At 42.5% G+C, this 17,627-nt stretch overlaps 1 protein-coding gene and 1 long non-coding RNA gene across 7 annotated transcripts in view; one reads left to right on the forward strand and one right to left on the reverse strand.

The window, feature by feature from the left end:
• Nucleotides 1-8,389, reverse strand: LOC119027090. Its single transcript, XR_005077300.1, has 3 exons — nucleotides 8,266-8,389; nucleotides 778-840; nucleotides 1-131 (listed from the first exon to the last, which is right to left on the reverse strand). It is a non-coding gene; the product is annotated as an uncharacterized LOC119027090 (long non-coding RNA).
• ehbp1l1a (EH domain binding protein 1-like 1a) overlaps nucleotides 8,355-17,627 on the forward strand; it is a 58,225-nt gene continuing 48,952 nt past the window's right edge. The window contains exon 1 of one of the 6 annotated variants that reach the window (XR_005077299.1): nucleotides 8,355-8,692. Coding sequence is in view for 5 of the 6 variants with exons in the window: in XM_037111946.1 (XP_036967841.1) it covers nucleotides 8,589-8,692 (104 nt within the window). In the remaining variant the exon portion in view is untranslated. The remainder of the gene's footprint in view (nucleotides 8,693-17,627) is intronic. The other 5 variants (XM_037111946.1, XM_037111949.1, XM_037111945.1 and 2 more) reach the window with 5 other exon arrangements.

Consider the following 17,627-nt stretch of genomic DNA (forward strand, 5'->3'; position numbering starts at 1 on the left):
CTCCTCTTTGCCTTTTTGCTGCCAGGCTTCAATCTTGCCCTGGCAGTGCTGTATACTTCCCTGTTACCTGATTCAAAGGCAGCTTTTTTGGCTCTGAATAGAGTCCTCACCTCTGCATTCATCCAGGCCTGCTGGTTGGGGAATTAACTTACTGTCTTTGTCATCACCATGTCATCAACACATTTGCTGATATTTGACATCACTGAAGATGTATATTCTACTGATATTGTGAGGTAACTAATTAGTTCCCTCGCAATGCAGCTGAATTCACAAGATCACATGATTGGTTCTTATCTTTTTAACCACCAAGCAACCACCAAGAAATGCTGCAGAAACTAACACAGTCACTCTGAGGACTGATCAAAAAACTTTGAATCACCCAAATCCTCAATTTAACTTCTCTGACCACAGTAAAGTGTTTGTGAACATAATAGAGAACATTCTAAGAAAACGTTTATAACGTGATATCCTTAGTAAAAAATGGCACCATTGTACATGATGTCATGTGGAGTCTGGTCAAAGGTCATACATGTGAATCTACTATGGACTGTTGCATCATGGTTGCATGGACAGCACGATGTTCTGTGAAGTTATTAATATCGTGGCATACACTCCTGCTGCCTGACGCCGTCTCTGTGCTCCTGACAGACAGCTCACAGGTGTTTGGCTTAGCTAGGCTATATTTAAAAATGTCACCAATGGAACTGCACGGTATGATACCAGCAGAGATCTGATTACTCGAGCTTTGGTAAATCGCATTGGTAAATTCATACATACCTTGAAAGAAAGTGATGTCTTATGTTCACTTTGAGTTTGAGCCCCCAGGTGCTTCATGAGGTCCTATAAAATAGAGGAAAAGAGATTAGAAATTGCATTGGTACTGTATGTTTAAGTCCTTTATGCTGATTAAATTGCCATTTAGTTTTTTGATTATCTAAAATTTACTATTTGGGGTTTGGGGTTACTTTACTACATGATCTTATTGACTGTGTGTATTTAATTTTCTGTATATTATATCTCCCTCCATGATGATCTGACTGCATTTGCTTATCTACACTGCCAAGAAAATATTTGAGGGAGAGAAATACTCAATTTTGGTTTAAATGTTTTTCTACCTACAAACAGTTTTGAAAAAAAAAAGCCTTAGAGAGCTGCACTTCAAGAGAGTGGCCGACATGGTGTATCCTGAATTTCAGTCCCTATATCAATCTCCACAACTGCTGGAACACTCTCTTCATTGATAGTCTCCTGGTGAGACCCTGATATCCACAACTCCAGTTGTTTGTTTTCCAATTACACAGTAGACTATGTAATTTGAGAAGAAAAGAAAAACAAGCTTTTCTCAAAGAAAAATAATGTCCCAGAACACTGTTTGAGCTAGAAAGGTGGCCACATATAAACAAAGTAAAACAGTATAAAATGTGTTGTCCTTTAAGCTCAGTTTGTTTATTCAGTCATGAACACAAAGAGAGTTTGATTATTTAGTTTGATTAGGCAAAAAAAAAAAAAAAATCAATGAAGATCTGTCTCTTATTATTAACATTTCTTCAACAGAACAGAATAGAGTGCTGCTTTAACTTTGAATAAAACCAAGACAGAAAAAGCTGATAGTATGTCACATTTTCATGGGTATAGTGTCTGTGTTCATTATTGGTATCTCTCTGCTGATCTACTGGCTTATGGAAATCATATACGTAATGTCACTTATTTTTCTGCTCCTATTTTTCACAATTTCATTTCTATATACATAGATTTTGAGCACCATTTCTCTTTAAAAGGCCACTGTAAAATGTGCCATTTCATCATAAAAAATAGATATTTATAGGCACTGATCCACTCTTCCACTGAACCGCCACCTTATCGTGGTGGAGGGGTTTGAGTACCCGAATGATCCTAGGAGCTATGTTGTCTGGGGCTTAATGACCCTGGTAGGGTCTCCCAAGGCAAACAGGTCCTAGGTGACAGGTCAGACTAAGAGCGGTTCCAATGCCCCCGGTGACGAGTATAAAAACAAGGACGTTCACGTCGCACGGAATGGCGTTACCGGGGCCCCTCCCTGGAGCCAGGCCTGGGGTTGGGGCCTGGCCGGGCTCAGCCTGAAAGAGCGACGTGGGCCCGCCCTCCAGTAGGTTCACCACCCGCAGGAGGGTTCAGAAGGGGCCGGTGCCATGTGAGTAGGGTGGCGGTCGTGGGCGGGGGCCCCGACGACCCAATCCCCGGACGGTGACTCTGGCCATAGGGACATGGAATGTCACCTCGCTGGGGGGAAAAGAGCCTGAGCTAGTGCGGGAGGTTGAGTGGTACCTGCTAGAGATAGTCGGGCTCACCTCCACACACAGCCTTGGCTCTGGAACCCAACTGCTTGAGAGAGGCTGGACTCTCTTCCACTCTAGAGTTGCCAGCGGTGAGAGGCAGCGAGCTGGTGTGGCTTGCTCATAGCTCCCCAGCTCAGCCGCCATATGTTGGAGTTTTCCCCGATGAACGAGAGAGTCGTTTGCCTGCACCTTCAGGAACAGCAGTGCAGAGTATCCGGCCTTCTTGGAGGACCTGGGAGGGGTACTGGAGTGCTCCAACCGGGGACTCTGTCGTTCTACTGGGGGACTTCAACGCTCACGTAGACAGCGACAGCGTTACCTGGAGGGGTGTGATTGGGAGGAACGGCCTCCCCGATCTGAACCCGAGTGGTGTTTTGTTTCTGGACTTCTGTGCTAGTCACAGTTTGTCCATAATGAACACCATATTCAATCATAAGGGTTTCCATCAGTGCACGTGGCACCAGGACACCCTAGGCTTGGACACTCGGGTGAAGAGAGGAGATGAGCTGTCAACTAATCACCACCTGGTGGTGAGATGGATCCGCTGGCAGGGGAGGAAGCTGGACAGACTTGGCAAACCCAAAGGCATTGTGAGGGTCTGCTGGGAACGTCTGGCGGAACCCTCTGTCAGGGAGGTCTTCAACTCCCACCTCCGGGAGAGTTTTGACCAGATCCCGAGGGAGGCTGGGGACATTGAGTCCGAATGGACCATGTTCTCCACTTCCATTGTTGACGCGGCTGTTCGGAGCTGTGGCCGTAAGGTCTCCGGTGCCTGTCGTGGTGGCAATCCCTGAACCTGGTGGTGGACACTGGAAGTAAGGGATGCTGTCAAGCGGAAGAAGGAGTCCTATCGTACATGGTTGGCTCAGGGGACTCCTGAGGCAGCTGACGGGTACCGGCAGGCCAAGAGTGCTGTGGCACGGGCTGTCACAGAAGCAAAAACTTGGGTCTGGGAAAAGTTTGGGGAGGCCATGGAGGAGGCCTCAAGTCTCTGGATGTTGTGGAGCTGTCATGACTGACACATTTCTCTGCAGCATCGCATGGCAGTCGGAGACACCCCTGACAGGGGTGGTGGTCCCTCTGTTCAAAAAGGGGGACTGGAAGGTGTTGGAGGCCCTCTGCTAAGGGCTGTACGGTCCCTGTACGACCGGAGCAGGAGTCTGGTTCGCATTGCCGGCAGTAAGTCAGACCTGTTCCCGATGCATGTTGGACTCCAGCAGGGCTGCCCTTTGTCACTGGTTCTGTTCATTATTTTTATGGACAGAATTTCTAGGCGCAGTCAGGGGCTGGAGGGGGTCTGGTCCGGGAACCATTGGATTTCATCTCTGCTTTTTGCGGACAATGTTGTCTTGTTCGCTCCTTTGAGCCAGGACCTCCAGCATGGTCTAGGGTGGTTTGCAGCGTGTGAAGCAGCTGGGATGAAAATCAGCACCTCCAAGTTTGAGGCTATGGTTCTCGACTGGATAAAGGTGGCTTGCTCCCTCCAGGTTGGGGGAGAGTTCTTGCCTCAAGTGGAGGAGTTCAAGTATCTTGGGGTCTTGTTCATGAGTGAGGGAAGGATGGAGCATGAGACTGACAGGTGGATCGGTGCAGCAGCCGCAGTAATGCGGTCGTTGTATAGGTCTGTCGTGGTGAAGAGATTTACCGGTCAATCTATGTTCGTACCCTCACCTATGGTCATGAACTTTGGATAATGACTGAAAGAATAACATCCCGGATACAAGCTTCCGAAATAAGTTTCCTCCGCAGGGTTGCGGGGCGCACCCTTAGAGATAGGGGAAGTGTCCTGGGTAAGGGAAGTCTGGGTGTCCCTGTGACCCGGCCCCGGATAAGCGGAAGAAAATGGATGGATGGATGGATGGAGACACTGATCCATGGACTTTACATGACAAGGGTTGCGGGGGTCATGGATGAGAAAACCAGTCAGTGCCTGGTGTGACTGTTTAGCTCTTGCAGTGTACCACATCTCGTGTGCCTGGAGTTGATCAGTCTGTTGATTGTGGCCTGTGAGATGTTGGTCCACTCCTCCTGGAAGTTTGATATTGGCAGGAACTGGAGCACCATTGAACATGTTGATCCAGAGAATACCAAGCATGTTCAGTGGCTACCGTGTCTGCACAGACTGGACAGACAAGTGAACTGGCCATCACACACAAGTGGCATAGCATGCTGAACGATGGGTTTACAGATAATATACACATTATTGTGCGTAATCTAAAAAGATGGTTGGCAAGGCTTCAGCTATAACGGTGGCGCAATTTAAGTGAGCTAGATGTCATCGTTAACTTCATAGCTGACGAGCTGCGAGGTCCTGGGCATCTGGAATTCCGTGGAGATGCCCGGGACCTCATAACTGGTCAGCTATGTAGTTCTGGATGTTGAAGTCACAGAGAAGTGCAAGCATTACTCATTCTGTGATGGATTCAACTTTAAAAATCAGGGGATGACTCTAATTAACTTATCAATATTGTGCGTTATTGATCCAAATATATACTCAATTATATTGCCATTCCCAGGATGCACAGTCACTGGTTACAGACGGGGCGTGGAGTGTATAGGAATGACTTCACCTCGTTGTTACCACCATGACGCCCTCGCGAACCCATAACTCATTAAAACAAAAGATCAAGCTTTAAACAAAGCAGCTTTGTAGGGCCTGAAAAGACCACATTGTGGCAGCTTCACTGCTATGTATCTGATTCAGATCATCTCTATCAACCATAAGGTTCCCTTATTCAGGGAAACCCCCTGTTTAATGTGATACAATCCGTTTCTGAATTAAGAGCTGTCAGTGAATCACAGGAACCAGGAAATGCAATTCCAGGTTTCTCAGATAAACATAACCTTACCATGATGGAGCCTTGTCAAGACACCAACATTAAAAAACTGCTATTCCCACATGTGGAGACTGCCCTCCGCTCTTCCTTCATTTTTGCTTTATTTTTACCCTCCCAAATGCAGCTGTTTCCTAGTGAGCCTGCAGAGTAAACTGCTGGGAGGATGGTGGGACACTGAGGTTCAGTCCCATAACAGAAGTGGCTCAGCAGCCAGATCAATCACTTTGTACTTGTGGACACTGGAACACTGTGTACTGGGAACAAACCATATGAGTTGATAAGTCATATGATATGTCTTTCATATCAGCACTACATATGGTTTAACTAAGGCTTCTTCTCCCCTGGTAAAGACTTGTTGGCCAAATTGTACATAAATATTCTTTTATGTTCACATTTAATATATTTTGAAATGCACTTAATTGCGTCCCTTTTGGCAAACAACCAAAACCATTCCTGTTTTGAGTGTAATTGAAAAAAATAAAAATAGACAATTTCTGCCATAAATGTGGAAATGAATGATTATTGTACTGTGTGATTATATCAGCATACATATTGAGAAGAGCGGGGGTACCCAGGCGGCTTCCTATGTAACTCCAAAACAAAAGCCATATTTCCCTGATGCATGATTCCTGACACTAATGTAAACATTCCTCCCTATAATGTATTGAATGTTTGGAGATAGATAAGAGCTCATTCATAGACTCACCCAGTCCTTAAGAGATTACTGCTGAGATTAAATTCAAACATACACACTCAGAAAGTTACTGCATCAGTGCAACATTTTAGAGTCAAGATCCCCACAAAATCATACTGGTGTTCTTGACCTAGACAAGCTAGTAAACACGGTGGAGCATTTAGTAGATAAACAACCAGATATTTCCCACAGGAGTTGATGGAGACCAAAAATTACCCGAAAAGAGAGAGTTCTCCTCTTATCATCACGTGGACATGGACATGAATGATCATTTGGATGTGCTGGATCTGTAAATAGTTTACTAACACATTTGTAATATGAACTTTATAAGGTAATGGTTTGTCAGAAGTTGTGTTTACAATGCCTAAGTGGCCTTGTGTAAGTTTAACATTTATGTTTACTCACTCCAGACAGACAGATTTATTTACATTAGCTGTAAGATAGTGAGCAATGCAGTTGAGCCTCTCCCTAAACACAGCACTCACCAGAGACTCTGGTTCTCTCTCTCCTTTTCCCTTCTCCTTTCTTTAACATTACGTTAAGTTTTACAAAGTAAAAGCACGCAAAATTACAGAACATAAACACCCCGCCCTGCCCTGCTCTGCCTTGCCCTGCCGCCCTCTTCACAGACGTAACACAATTTTTTTGGCTGAGAGTTGATTATTTTCAACTTGCACAAAAACCCAAAAGAGACAAATTCAGAGTATTTTTTGCATTGTCTTTTGCATCATTCCCATTTCTGGGCAATTAAATCTGTTTGCTTTTAATTATGTGGGAACAAACAATCACTGTGTTGTAACATGAAACCTCTGAGATTATGATCTAATATTTGAGTAAAATTTGATTTTCATAGGGTCTAGATTGTGATAATAATGACACTAATTGCAAAATTAAGCCGAAGTCTTTTGCCAGGAAGCATACTTCATCTGCATCAGAGTACAGCCTTGTTTTATTTATATATTTCAAATAATGGAAAAAATAAGAATGACTCAGAATGAAATCAAAACATCAGTGGTCGATATGAAATCTTTGAATCAGCTTTTATAATTCAGGTTGTGTACAGGGTGTTTATCTGAGTATATGTGTTCTCTGAGGCTTCATTATATTCCCAGCTGTTCTGTGTGTCAGCGACGGAGTATAAATAGACTCAGGGCTAAAGTGGAAAAGCCCCTCCAGCTGAGGGGGGCTCATGAGAGAGGGAAACTTTCCCTGACAGGCTCACAGGTAATTTCTGTTTTCTATTCAGTCACTGATAATATCCCTAAACACATCTTCATGGGAACTGACTAATCACTGTTTGGCCTGTCTGAAGAGTATTTGCTTAGGCCTGCTTCTGTTTCCAAATTCCCCTTCGTGTTAGACATGTCATCTGCAGTAGTTTCAGGCAGGGGGACATTGTTTGCATCTATTGTTCATTATTATAGAAAAGCAAATCGTGTCTGTATACCTAGTAAACTAACTCTGGTAAAAGATCCAGGACATACAGGGGCTGGTGGCTCTCAGCTGGGTAACCTTGCTGAACATTTTGGTATTCTATATCCAGTGATGCAAGACTGTTATATTTGTTGCAGCCTTTTAAAATCTTTCACAGAATTACTCTTATCATTCTTAGGCAAGATGTCTTTAGCTAAAGCATCACACATCAACAACATCCCATTCTTCTTCATCATATTAGACAGAATATGAGGACATTATGTGACTTGAAAAGCATAGGCTAGGAGTATATTGCCCAATAACCATCTTGGCTGCGTCAAGCTAGCCACAACAAACTGTAGTGACACAGGAAATGTTGAAATCGGAGTGGATTAAAAGTCCCACCAAATTTAATAATAATTCAACTTTAATAGTAATAATTTTCTGTTTCATCAGTTTAATCTAAAACATTAACAAATAAACAAATAACATGGTGGGTATTATAGGTTTACATACATTCAAGTGTCTTGACAATTCTAGTTTATAAGATTAAGGTTAATTTAAGGTAAAAACATTCATTTACTTACCTTATGATATTAGCATTTCACTAAATTCTACTGACCTTTATTATGACTTGTATTATCAGTAACAATGGACCAATGTTTGTTTGTTAAGAACATCTCTGTTAGCTGACCGTGGGATTACATTTAGGATGAAATAATAAAGCATTAACATGGCAGGTAGAATTATCTAGTTCTTAATGATTTTTTTAAAAACAATGTAAGCTGTTAAGATTTTAACAACTTTTAACAACTAAAGGCTCATGTTGGACTGTTTTTGTCAAAAAGCAGATGTGTTAAATATAGCCTAGCATCTCAGTGATCTGAAGACATTTTGTTCTATTTTGCTTTTTATTTGATTGTTCTTTTTCTTTTCTGCTGCTAAGTGTATCAACAGGCTGGAAGAAATAATGGTTTTGGTGTAATGTTCCCAGAGGCCTTCTTACCAGTGCTCCCCCCTGGGTGCTCCTGCCCTGGGTCTGACAACCTCCTACGTCAACAGGGCCTTTATTGTGGAAGTTATCCGTTCTTTTTCCGGTGCACGGCGTGTAACTTGACGCGGGCTCTGACCCGAGGCGTAACTTATGTTTATTTTGCAGCCTGTCTGTGGAGTGGATGCCGGTGGGGAGCGGGTCATACACCGCCGTAGCGGAGCCGAAGCAGGTGGAGTCTCTCCGTCCGCCTCACCCCGCTGCTGAACTACAGACGCTTCCTTCGTCTTAATGTCGGTCCATCGTGTATATGAGAGAATTATTTGACGAGTTTGACCATGACGTCGGTGTGGAAGCGGCTTCAGCGGGTCGGAAAGAAGGCAGCGAAGTTCCAGTTCGCTGCCTCTTTTCAAGAACTGGTGATAGAAAGCACCAAAAAATGGTGAGTACACGTTATAACACTTCTGACTAGCTAACACATTGCATATGTGTTGCGTTTCCTTTAGTTGAGCCACCTTAAAGTGTCATATTCATGTGGTAAAACGGTGACAGTCGTATCGTTTATGGGAAGAGAAAGTAATGCCAAACTCATTTAAGTACATTTATTAACAATTTTCTTTTCGGCTAAGTCACCTACGTCACAGAAAATAAATGGCATTTAAGGGATCATTGGTTCCCTGTTCAGCTTAAACTCCAAACAGCAGCCAATATTTTTGTCAATATGAATTAACTAAATATTGATTCGCGTATTATTACATCATTATTACGAATGTGATATGAGCTGTTGAGTTGAGGCTTTTGACAATGGTCTTTCGGCGACAACTTTTTGTTCAGCCCTTTTCGCTTGCTTCAAGTGATTCATTCTAAACCAGCGAAGTACGTAACGTTGTATGGTTCTGAGTGACAGACAATCAGTGAACTTTATTGTGAGGAGTGTTTTATCGGAAGCTTGAGGCAGCAGCCAAGCCTCAGAAAATATGGTGACGCTTCATAGATCATGCTCCATTACTTCCGCCTCTCTTCCTTATTTTAAATATTGAGCCCATGTCGTTGAGACGAGTAGTATAGCATCCTGTTAACTACAGCAGGTTAGAGTCATGCTAGGAAGCCTAGTGATATTCTCTGAGGGAACAGTTGGTATCAGGTGTGAAGGTGGAGACAGGATGTAGCCATCAACACTATTAGCACCACCAGAGCTGTATCTAGGAGTTAGGAACAGTGAAGTCATACAGGGCCACCCCACCCTTTTTTGCATCCATATCCTTTCACCCAGTACTGCTATGAAGCTGTATTAGCTCGCCCTAGTTTCTGACAAGTGAGGCGGTCACTATCGTCGGATGGGGAGGGGGGCTGCTCCTCGCCGTCAGGCGGGGGATGGACGCTTGCTTGCCACCCTCACCCGCTACAAAGCAGCTAACATTGAAACTGAGTATAATGGCCCAGAGCTAGCAGTATAGTGGCGCAGTGCCACCGTTTCACCGTCTGGGGAGAACCGGTTCGGTGTGTTCAGCTGCGTTGCACTCCGTTCTGTAATTTCCTATTTTCATGTTTTAGATTACTGGCATGAGACTAGCACCCCTCGCTGTTAAGGAGGCTTACTGCATCTCATGCAAGCGCAGAATGTACACGCTACTGTGGAGTTAGCAGCACGTCGAAGCTGCATGTTCAATGCAAATTTTCTGCCAAATGGGCCCGACAAGAGGCAACGGAGTGGTCGGATAAAGGCAGTTGGCTGTTGGTTTGAGTCTGCCTTATGGGACCACTTTGCATTTAGATGATGGCGGTAAGAAAGTTGTTGACAGAAGTGTAACAGTGTGCAAGCACTGTGCAACACATGTTGTTTATGCTAACAGTAACATGACTATCATGTCAGCTCAACGTCATCCCAGTGACGATTGGCAGTGCAAGGAGGAAAGGGAGAGAGTCGACAGGACAACTTCTACTCCCCGCAGCTTTTAAACAACTTTAAGGCCCCCACACACTCGAGCCACAATATAAAATCCTCTCCCGCAAACACTTCAGCAACACGGTAATTCCTGCACTTTATGAAGAGACCTGACGAGGAATTGTTAAAGAGTTGTCTGACATAGCCTATGTAGTGCCTACTAGTGATGGATGGACCTCCAGGGCTACTGAAAGTTTCTTGACTGCGACCCGGGGCACTGTATAGGGGAGAAGCGTTAGGACAATTCCAATGGCCCCCGACTGACAGGGGCCCAAAAAATAAGACAAAAAAAAAAAACTGATATAAAATTATTAAACCATCATCATTGAGTATATATTTCAAATATAATAATACAATTGATGATCTCTTTGCTTTTACTTGTTTTTAGCAGTAAAAGTTAAATATCCCCATTGACCAAAAAGTAAACATCCATATCGACCGAATGGTTTAGTTCTGCCTTAGTGCACTTATCAGTGACGGTTTAGTTGCAGTCAGTAGATGCGCCAGAACTACAGTGATCACAATGTTGCCTTATTCAAAATCTGGTTTTCAAAAAAGCAAAGAGAGAGAGGAAAGACAAAGAAAAGGGTGTCAATCTGTAATCCAGTTTTTCACCAAGAAAGGTGGGTAGATATTAAGTTGTATTAACTTGTTGGCTTAATGTCCATAGCAAAATAGGCTAAGTAGCTACAGACTAGTGTTAGCCTACATTTCATCAACAGTTAATCAGTGCAGGGAAATGTTTAACAAGACATTCATATTAAATCATTGTCCCTGCTCCTTTTAGCAGGCTTAACAACAGACAAGTCAGCAGCACCCAAGTCTCCCAAAAACTGTCCCCCTCCCTGTCCCAGTGAAGACGGTGAGCAACGTTGTGTTCAATGACATGACAGTTAACATCATTGCAGGGAGTCTGTGGGGAGTTCTCTGTCTCTCTTGCTCTTTTTACTTTTACAAAAAAGAAAATGAAATATTTATCATTGACAGAAATTCAAACACAATTTTTTTTCTCACATAATGATCAATGAGGCAGAATATAATTAAAATATACATGTCATTCGAACAAAGCTCCTCAGTGGCAAGGCACCAGGGGTGGATGAGATCCGCCCTGAGTACCTCAAGTCTCTGCATGTTGTGGGGCTGTCTTGGCAGACATGTCACTGCAGCATTGTGTGGCAGTGGGGAACAGTGCCTCTGGACTGGCAGACAGGGTTGGTGGTCACCCTATTCAAAAAATGGAACCGGCGGGTGTGTTCCAACTATCGGGGGATCACACTCCTCATCCTCCCTGGGAAAGTCTATTCCAGGGTACTGGAGAGGAGAATTCGGTCGATAGTTGAACCTTGGATTCAGAAGGAACAATGCGTTTTTTGTCCTGGTCGCGGAACACTGGACCAGCTCTATACCCTGGGTGCTCGAGGGTTCAAGGGAGTTTGCCCAACCAGTCCACATGTGCTTTGTGGAGTTGAAGAAGGCATTCAATCGTGTCCCTTGTGGCATTCGGTGGAAAGTGCTCTGGTAGTCGGAGGGTCGGAGGCCCTCTGCCAAGGGCTGTACGGTCCATGTACGAACGGAGCAGGAGCTTGGTTCGCGTTGCCGGCAGTAAGTCAGACCTGTTCTCAGTGCATGTAGGACTCCGGCAGGGCTGTCCTTTGTCACCACTTCTGTTCATTATTTTTATGGACAGAATTTCTAGGTGCAACCAGGGGCTGGAGGGGGTCTGGTTCGGGAGCCACAGGATTTCATCTCTGCTTTTCGCAGATGATGTTGTCTTGTTGGCTCCTTCGAGCCAGGACCTCCAGCATGTCCTGGGGTGGTTTGCAGCTGAGTGTGAAGCGGCTTGGATGAGAATAGGCACCTCCAAGTCCAATGCCATAGTTCTCGACCAGACAAAGGTGGCCTGCTCCCATCGGGTTGGGGGAGAGCTCCTGCCTCAAGTGGAGGAGTTTAAGTGTCTTGGGGTCTTGTTCACGAGTGAGGAAAGGATGGAGCGCGAGATTGACAGGTGGATCGGTGCCTGTTTTTTTGTTGTATCAGTCTGTCATAGTGAAGATTTACTGGTCAATCTATGCTCTTACCCTCATCTATGGCCATGAACTTTGGGTCGTGACCAAAATATCCTGGATACAAGCAGCCGAAATGAGTTTCCTCTGCAGGGTGGCAGGGCACTCCCTTAGAGATAGGGTGAGGAGCTTTGTCACCTGGGAGGAGCTTGGAGTAGAGCCGCTGCTCCTCCACATCAAGAGGAGCCAGCTGAGGTGGCTCAGGTATTGGATGCCCCTGGGATGCCTTCCTTGGGAGGTGTTCCTGGCATGGGAGGAGACCCCGAGGAAGACCCAGGACACGCTGGAGTGACTATGTCACACGGCTGGCCTGGGAACACCTTGGGATCCTCCCAGAAGAGCTGGAGGAGGTGTCCGGGGAGAGGATGGATGGATGTCGTTCAAACAGATACGTCTAGTGCACCATCAGCAGCAGCTGTCTGTCAGCCCCCTATAAAATAAAAATAGCCCATAGTTCCAATTCTGCTATCACTAAAATAAAATGTTTGGTCAGTAGTTTGGGACTCTCACCCTCATGCTTTGCAGTAGGAACAGAGGAGAACATTTGCTGCATGCAGACTGTGTGACTCAATACAACTCTCAGTACAATCAGAGAAATGTTTACATTTTCTGGAAATCAGAAGATTAAATCGCAACAACCATATAGCCTCATATATGTATGTTTTCACCGCAAATCCAATGCCACTACCTGTGAGTCTTCAGTTGTGGAGATAAATTAGACCTGCATGCAGGACAAGGGAGACAGTGAGCAGTAACCACGTAACTGTCATGTTGTTCTTTTCACAAATTTGGCAAATGATAGTCAAAAGTATAATAAAAATGCATAGTTTTATATAAAACGGCACCAAATGTTCGCCAGCCTAAACAAGGGCCAAATTAGATTTCTTTTCATGAGGCCCAAAATCCCTGGCGGCGCCCCTCCTTTATGAGAGCCATACAAGCGAGCATCTCTACTAGCAATGTTTCTTCTCTTGCAGTGCCAGAATCTTAGCTACTTTTAACCTAAGACTGTCACAATAATGTAATAAATGTCAGACTGTCTCATTCTTTAAGTTTTAACCTGACTATACAAGACATAATTGATTTTCCTAATGATCAAGGTATACTGAACCGAGCCGAAAAACGTGACCACAAAACCGCGATATGAACCGAGCCATGTATTTTTGAACCGTTCCACCCCTAGTGGTACCACACAAACATATTTTATTACATGTGGAGAACAAGGATGTTGCATTGGCATATTTTGAATTGGGTAATTTTTCTGATCATTGTAAAGCCCCAGTTTCCCAGAGTGAATTTATTTCTGGATCTCCTCTGTTCATATATGAATGTAGATATACATTCAAATATATGTAATAGAAAGCTTGAGTCAGTTAAATTTGGCTTGACATATTTTCTAAATATTTATTTTTCAAGAAAGTAAAATTAGTTAAACCTTAAAATATCGTCTGTTGTGTTTAATAACAACATTTGAGGGATAATTGAAAAAGAAATTGTGTTAATATATAGTTCTGTGTGTAGGAATATTAGACAATAAATCGATAGCAGAATTGTTTTATGTCTTGACATTGGTGTTAGCAGTGACCTCCACAAAAGTAAATAAAAAATTCCAGTATCAGGCTGTTTCTGGTGTTGTCCATTTTAATGAAAAAAATGGTCGGTCAAATTTAGTCAAACTTTGGAGGACAAACACTGAATCTGTGTCACTTTCAGCATGCTCACAGTCTGATATTAAACAGCAGGATACTGATGGAAAACTTCAGGGTTCGGAGCAGAGTTTCACCCTCATTTTTAAGTGGAGTACCGAGTAACAGTAACACAGATTACAATCATACGCTGCTAGTGTTTGAGCTGTTGTTCTGACTGCGTCAGTCTTGGCACTGTAAGAGGTATTTAATTCCATTGTCATTACTCATGGTGCAGTCAGCATGTGTTTCCAATCCTCAAGCACTGGCTTGTAAAGTGGCCTACCTTCCTGTCACTATATTCTGTACATATCCTGTAAGTATCATACCAGTATCAACATGTCCCATCCCCCCCTGGATCCTTTAATAGAGGGTGTTTAACCACACTCTGTGAGGATTGATACAATCTGCTTGTGCTCTACTACAGTTATGCACTGCCCTGAGGCACACAACACACACATAACATGTACAGGAAAGAGAGAGCAGACTGGAATAGAACAATGTTACATGTTTTCTAGGGGCCGAAGAGATACATGCTAAATGAAATGTTATCAATGGCAAAAATATAACATTGTGACATTTCGAAATTGTAAATAAATTATGTGATAGTGAGTCAATGGTATGGTATTTTAAGTTAAACTGAGTCATATGCAAAATCAATTTAAAAATTGGACTTATTAGGAAAAACCCAGATATATTAGTGTTAATGTCTTTATAATGTACTGACAAGCACATGTTTTGGTTACTGGAAGAAAATGAAGGAAACATTATTAAAAATGTTTCTTGATGTGTTTGGTCGTATAAAGAAAACTAATGTGGACCCATATGTCATTATTCGATTTTTGAAACCTTAAAATATTCACTATCACCTTAAGAAATCCTGAATCAGCTGGGCTATATGTTCTCCCTCGGACAATTTGACACACTAATAAGTTATGATTATTACCATGTTCTACATACAGTATGTGCTTTCAAAAAGTCAGAATTTTGATTTTGGAAGTGAAAGTTTAATTTTAGTGTCTCTTCTTCTTATTATAATCGTATTTATTTAAGTGCTAATTTTTCACTAGTTATATTTCATCTCTTGACAGAAATGTGCTTCGATAATTTTGCAGTGATCAAACTAGATGTTACTGTTTGGTAAATGTTTAAATGTAAATGTTGACAATAATTTCAAACTGAGAGTACGTTCCCTGTGAGGCTGTAAATGTTGACACTTTATATAACATCATATGATTCTCTGCAAGCACATATGTGATTTCATAATGTTTAGGTGTAGTGCTGTGCGATATGGACAAAATTTTATGTCATGATATAGCTAATTTGATATCCTGATAATGATATATATCCCGATATAGTATTTTCCAAGAATATATATATATATATATATATATATATATATATATATATATATATATATATATATATATATATATATATATATATATATATATAAATGATAACCATGTGAATTAAAGGCAATTTGATGGCACTTTCTCCTTTTATTCATGACTTTTAGCAGGACTGGCACAATAAGAATTTGTAAACAAGAACTATTCCAAGCTTTCAGGCTCGTTTGGTGTGTTTTTTTCTTTCTGTCACTGTGGTTTTGAGGTAACGTTAGTGCTTTGTCACATCTTCTCACTGTCTCCGTACTGTTTTTCATGTCAGGTCTTTAAGTGGGAGAATAGATTAGATGTGTTTGAGTCACTAGTAACAACTTGTTGGTGGCATGTTTTGCAGATTACCAATGTTTGGTTGGTGTCTGACTTTTTAAACCCAAATGATGGAATTCCGGTTCCCCCTTTTCAGCACCAAATCTTCTTGCCGTTCTGCTTCTGTATCAGCGTCTGATGTAAAATTTCTCGTAACGTTATTTTCGTCTTCCATTGCGCTCTCCTTCTTCTCCGCCATTGCCTCTGTTTACTCCCGAGCGACCAGTGCCGTAAACGAGTCCTTGCGGGTGATGTAAACATGCTAGAAAGTAATGTTACTGCATTCGCCTTCATACAATGAACTTGTTTTGAACTCAAAATTTGGATATCCAACGGTCATTCCGACATTGAGTTGTGCTTTACACGGCATATTCAATCACAACCGTAGTGTACAGTAACGTTAGTGCTAAACAGTGCTAAACAACTAGCCTACACGTTAAAATTACGATATAAGCAATAGCAATTATATCCTACAGTAGACATTTTTATATCGCACTGTCACCCAGCTGGCATGGGAACACCTTGGGATCGTCCCGGAAGCGCTGGAGGAAGTGTCTGGAGAGAGGGAAGTCTGGGTGTCCCTGCTCAGGCAGCTGCCCTCGCGACCCAGTCGGATAAGCGGATGAAAATGGATGGATGGATGGACTAAGATGTATATCGTAATATCGCACAGCTCTAGTTAGGTGGATAGTTTGTATGCATTATCATGTGTGATGAGATTGAATCTTATGAATGTTGGTGGAAAATTGGTTGGAAGAGCATGTGAAATGACCTGTAGGCCTTTGATAAGTCAGTAGCTCTGAGAAATAATGTACTGAACTGCTTGTGGAAAGAATTTAAGAGTTCATCTTGATTCAAAGCTTTCCAAATATTGTCTGTTGTCATGTCTCTCTTCACAACAGATGGAAGTTGGCTGAGTCTCCAGATAGGATTGCATCTCTATATGGAACTGAAGTGCGATTTGCCTAGAAGTGATCTTTGGGGGATGGAGGGCTGGCAGGTTAACAAGGGGGTTGCATTGTGCTCATTTAATTGCAGTATGTATGCAAATATGGAGCTGGGGTCCAGTTAAGACTAGAGGCATGGGAACCAGGTAGTCTGACACTGTCCATAATAAAATAATAGACCTGCCAGAACCTCCGATACTTTGTTCAGTTCATACTGTTTTGACCTTGATGCTGTTCATTTCAGCCTGCCGGTTGTAATTTTGACAAACATAAGAATAATTTCTGTCAGCTTTAATATTTCCCACTTGGTAAAGAGAACTACAGCAGAGTCAACAAGTAGCAATCCCTCTGAAGCTGATTCATTAACATGTTGAATTCAGTCATTTTGTCTGGTAGGAATGTACTTGGGTAATGTTTTGCAGGAAGATAGCCCTTGTGTTGTGTCTAAAGTTTAGCCAAGTTAGTTTTATTTGGCAGGGCCTCCTGCATCAGTACCTGCTGTGCCACTGAAATGAATGAGTAAGTAGTGTATTTTGCCTGAAATCATATTCGATTTCCCCACCTTACCAGGTACAGTAATCCACAAGTCCAAATCTCCGTGATGTCACATTAACAGTCCCCTCTGGGTAAACAATTTTCTTTCAAGTAATTGTGAAGTCCAAAAATGAACAGGATAAACATAATGGTCTGACCTACCTGACGTTTCTGCTTTGCTTATTTCATGTACTGCGTTGCTTTACTAGCGTCTTTGATATCTACAAAACAGCGACATCTTTGAGTAATGGGCCGTGATGACGTTTAATGTCCCTGACAACTTCAGTAGTCTCAGTTAGACCTGTTTTTAAGACAAGTAAGAGCTGTATAATTAAACTGTTGTACATTTAATAATATGTCTTATGTCTTGTAACAAAATGTATAAATATCTTCAGCCTGTGGTAACCACACATCTTATTTCAAATATTTAATTGAAAACACATTCATGAAACTCACAGATTTACACCCCTTTATAAAGAAGACATGTC

The sequence above is a fragment of the Acanthopagrus latus genome, chromosome 10 (genome assembly GCF_904848185.1).
Source record: "Acanthopagrus latus isolate v.2019 chromosome 10, fAcaLat1.1, whole genome shotgun sequence".
In the NCBI taxonomy this organism is placed as follows: Eukaryota; Metazoa; Chordata; class Actinopteri; order Spariformes; family Sparidae; genus Acanthopagrus; species Acanthopagrus latus.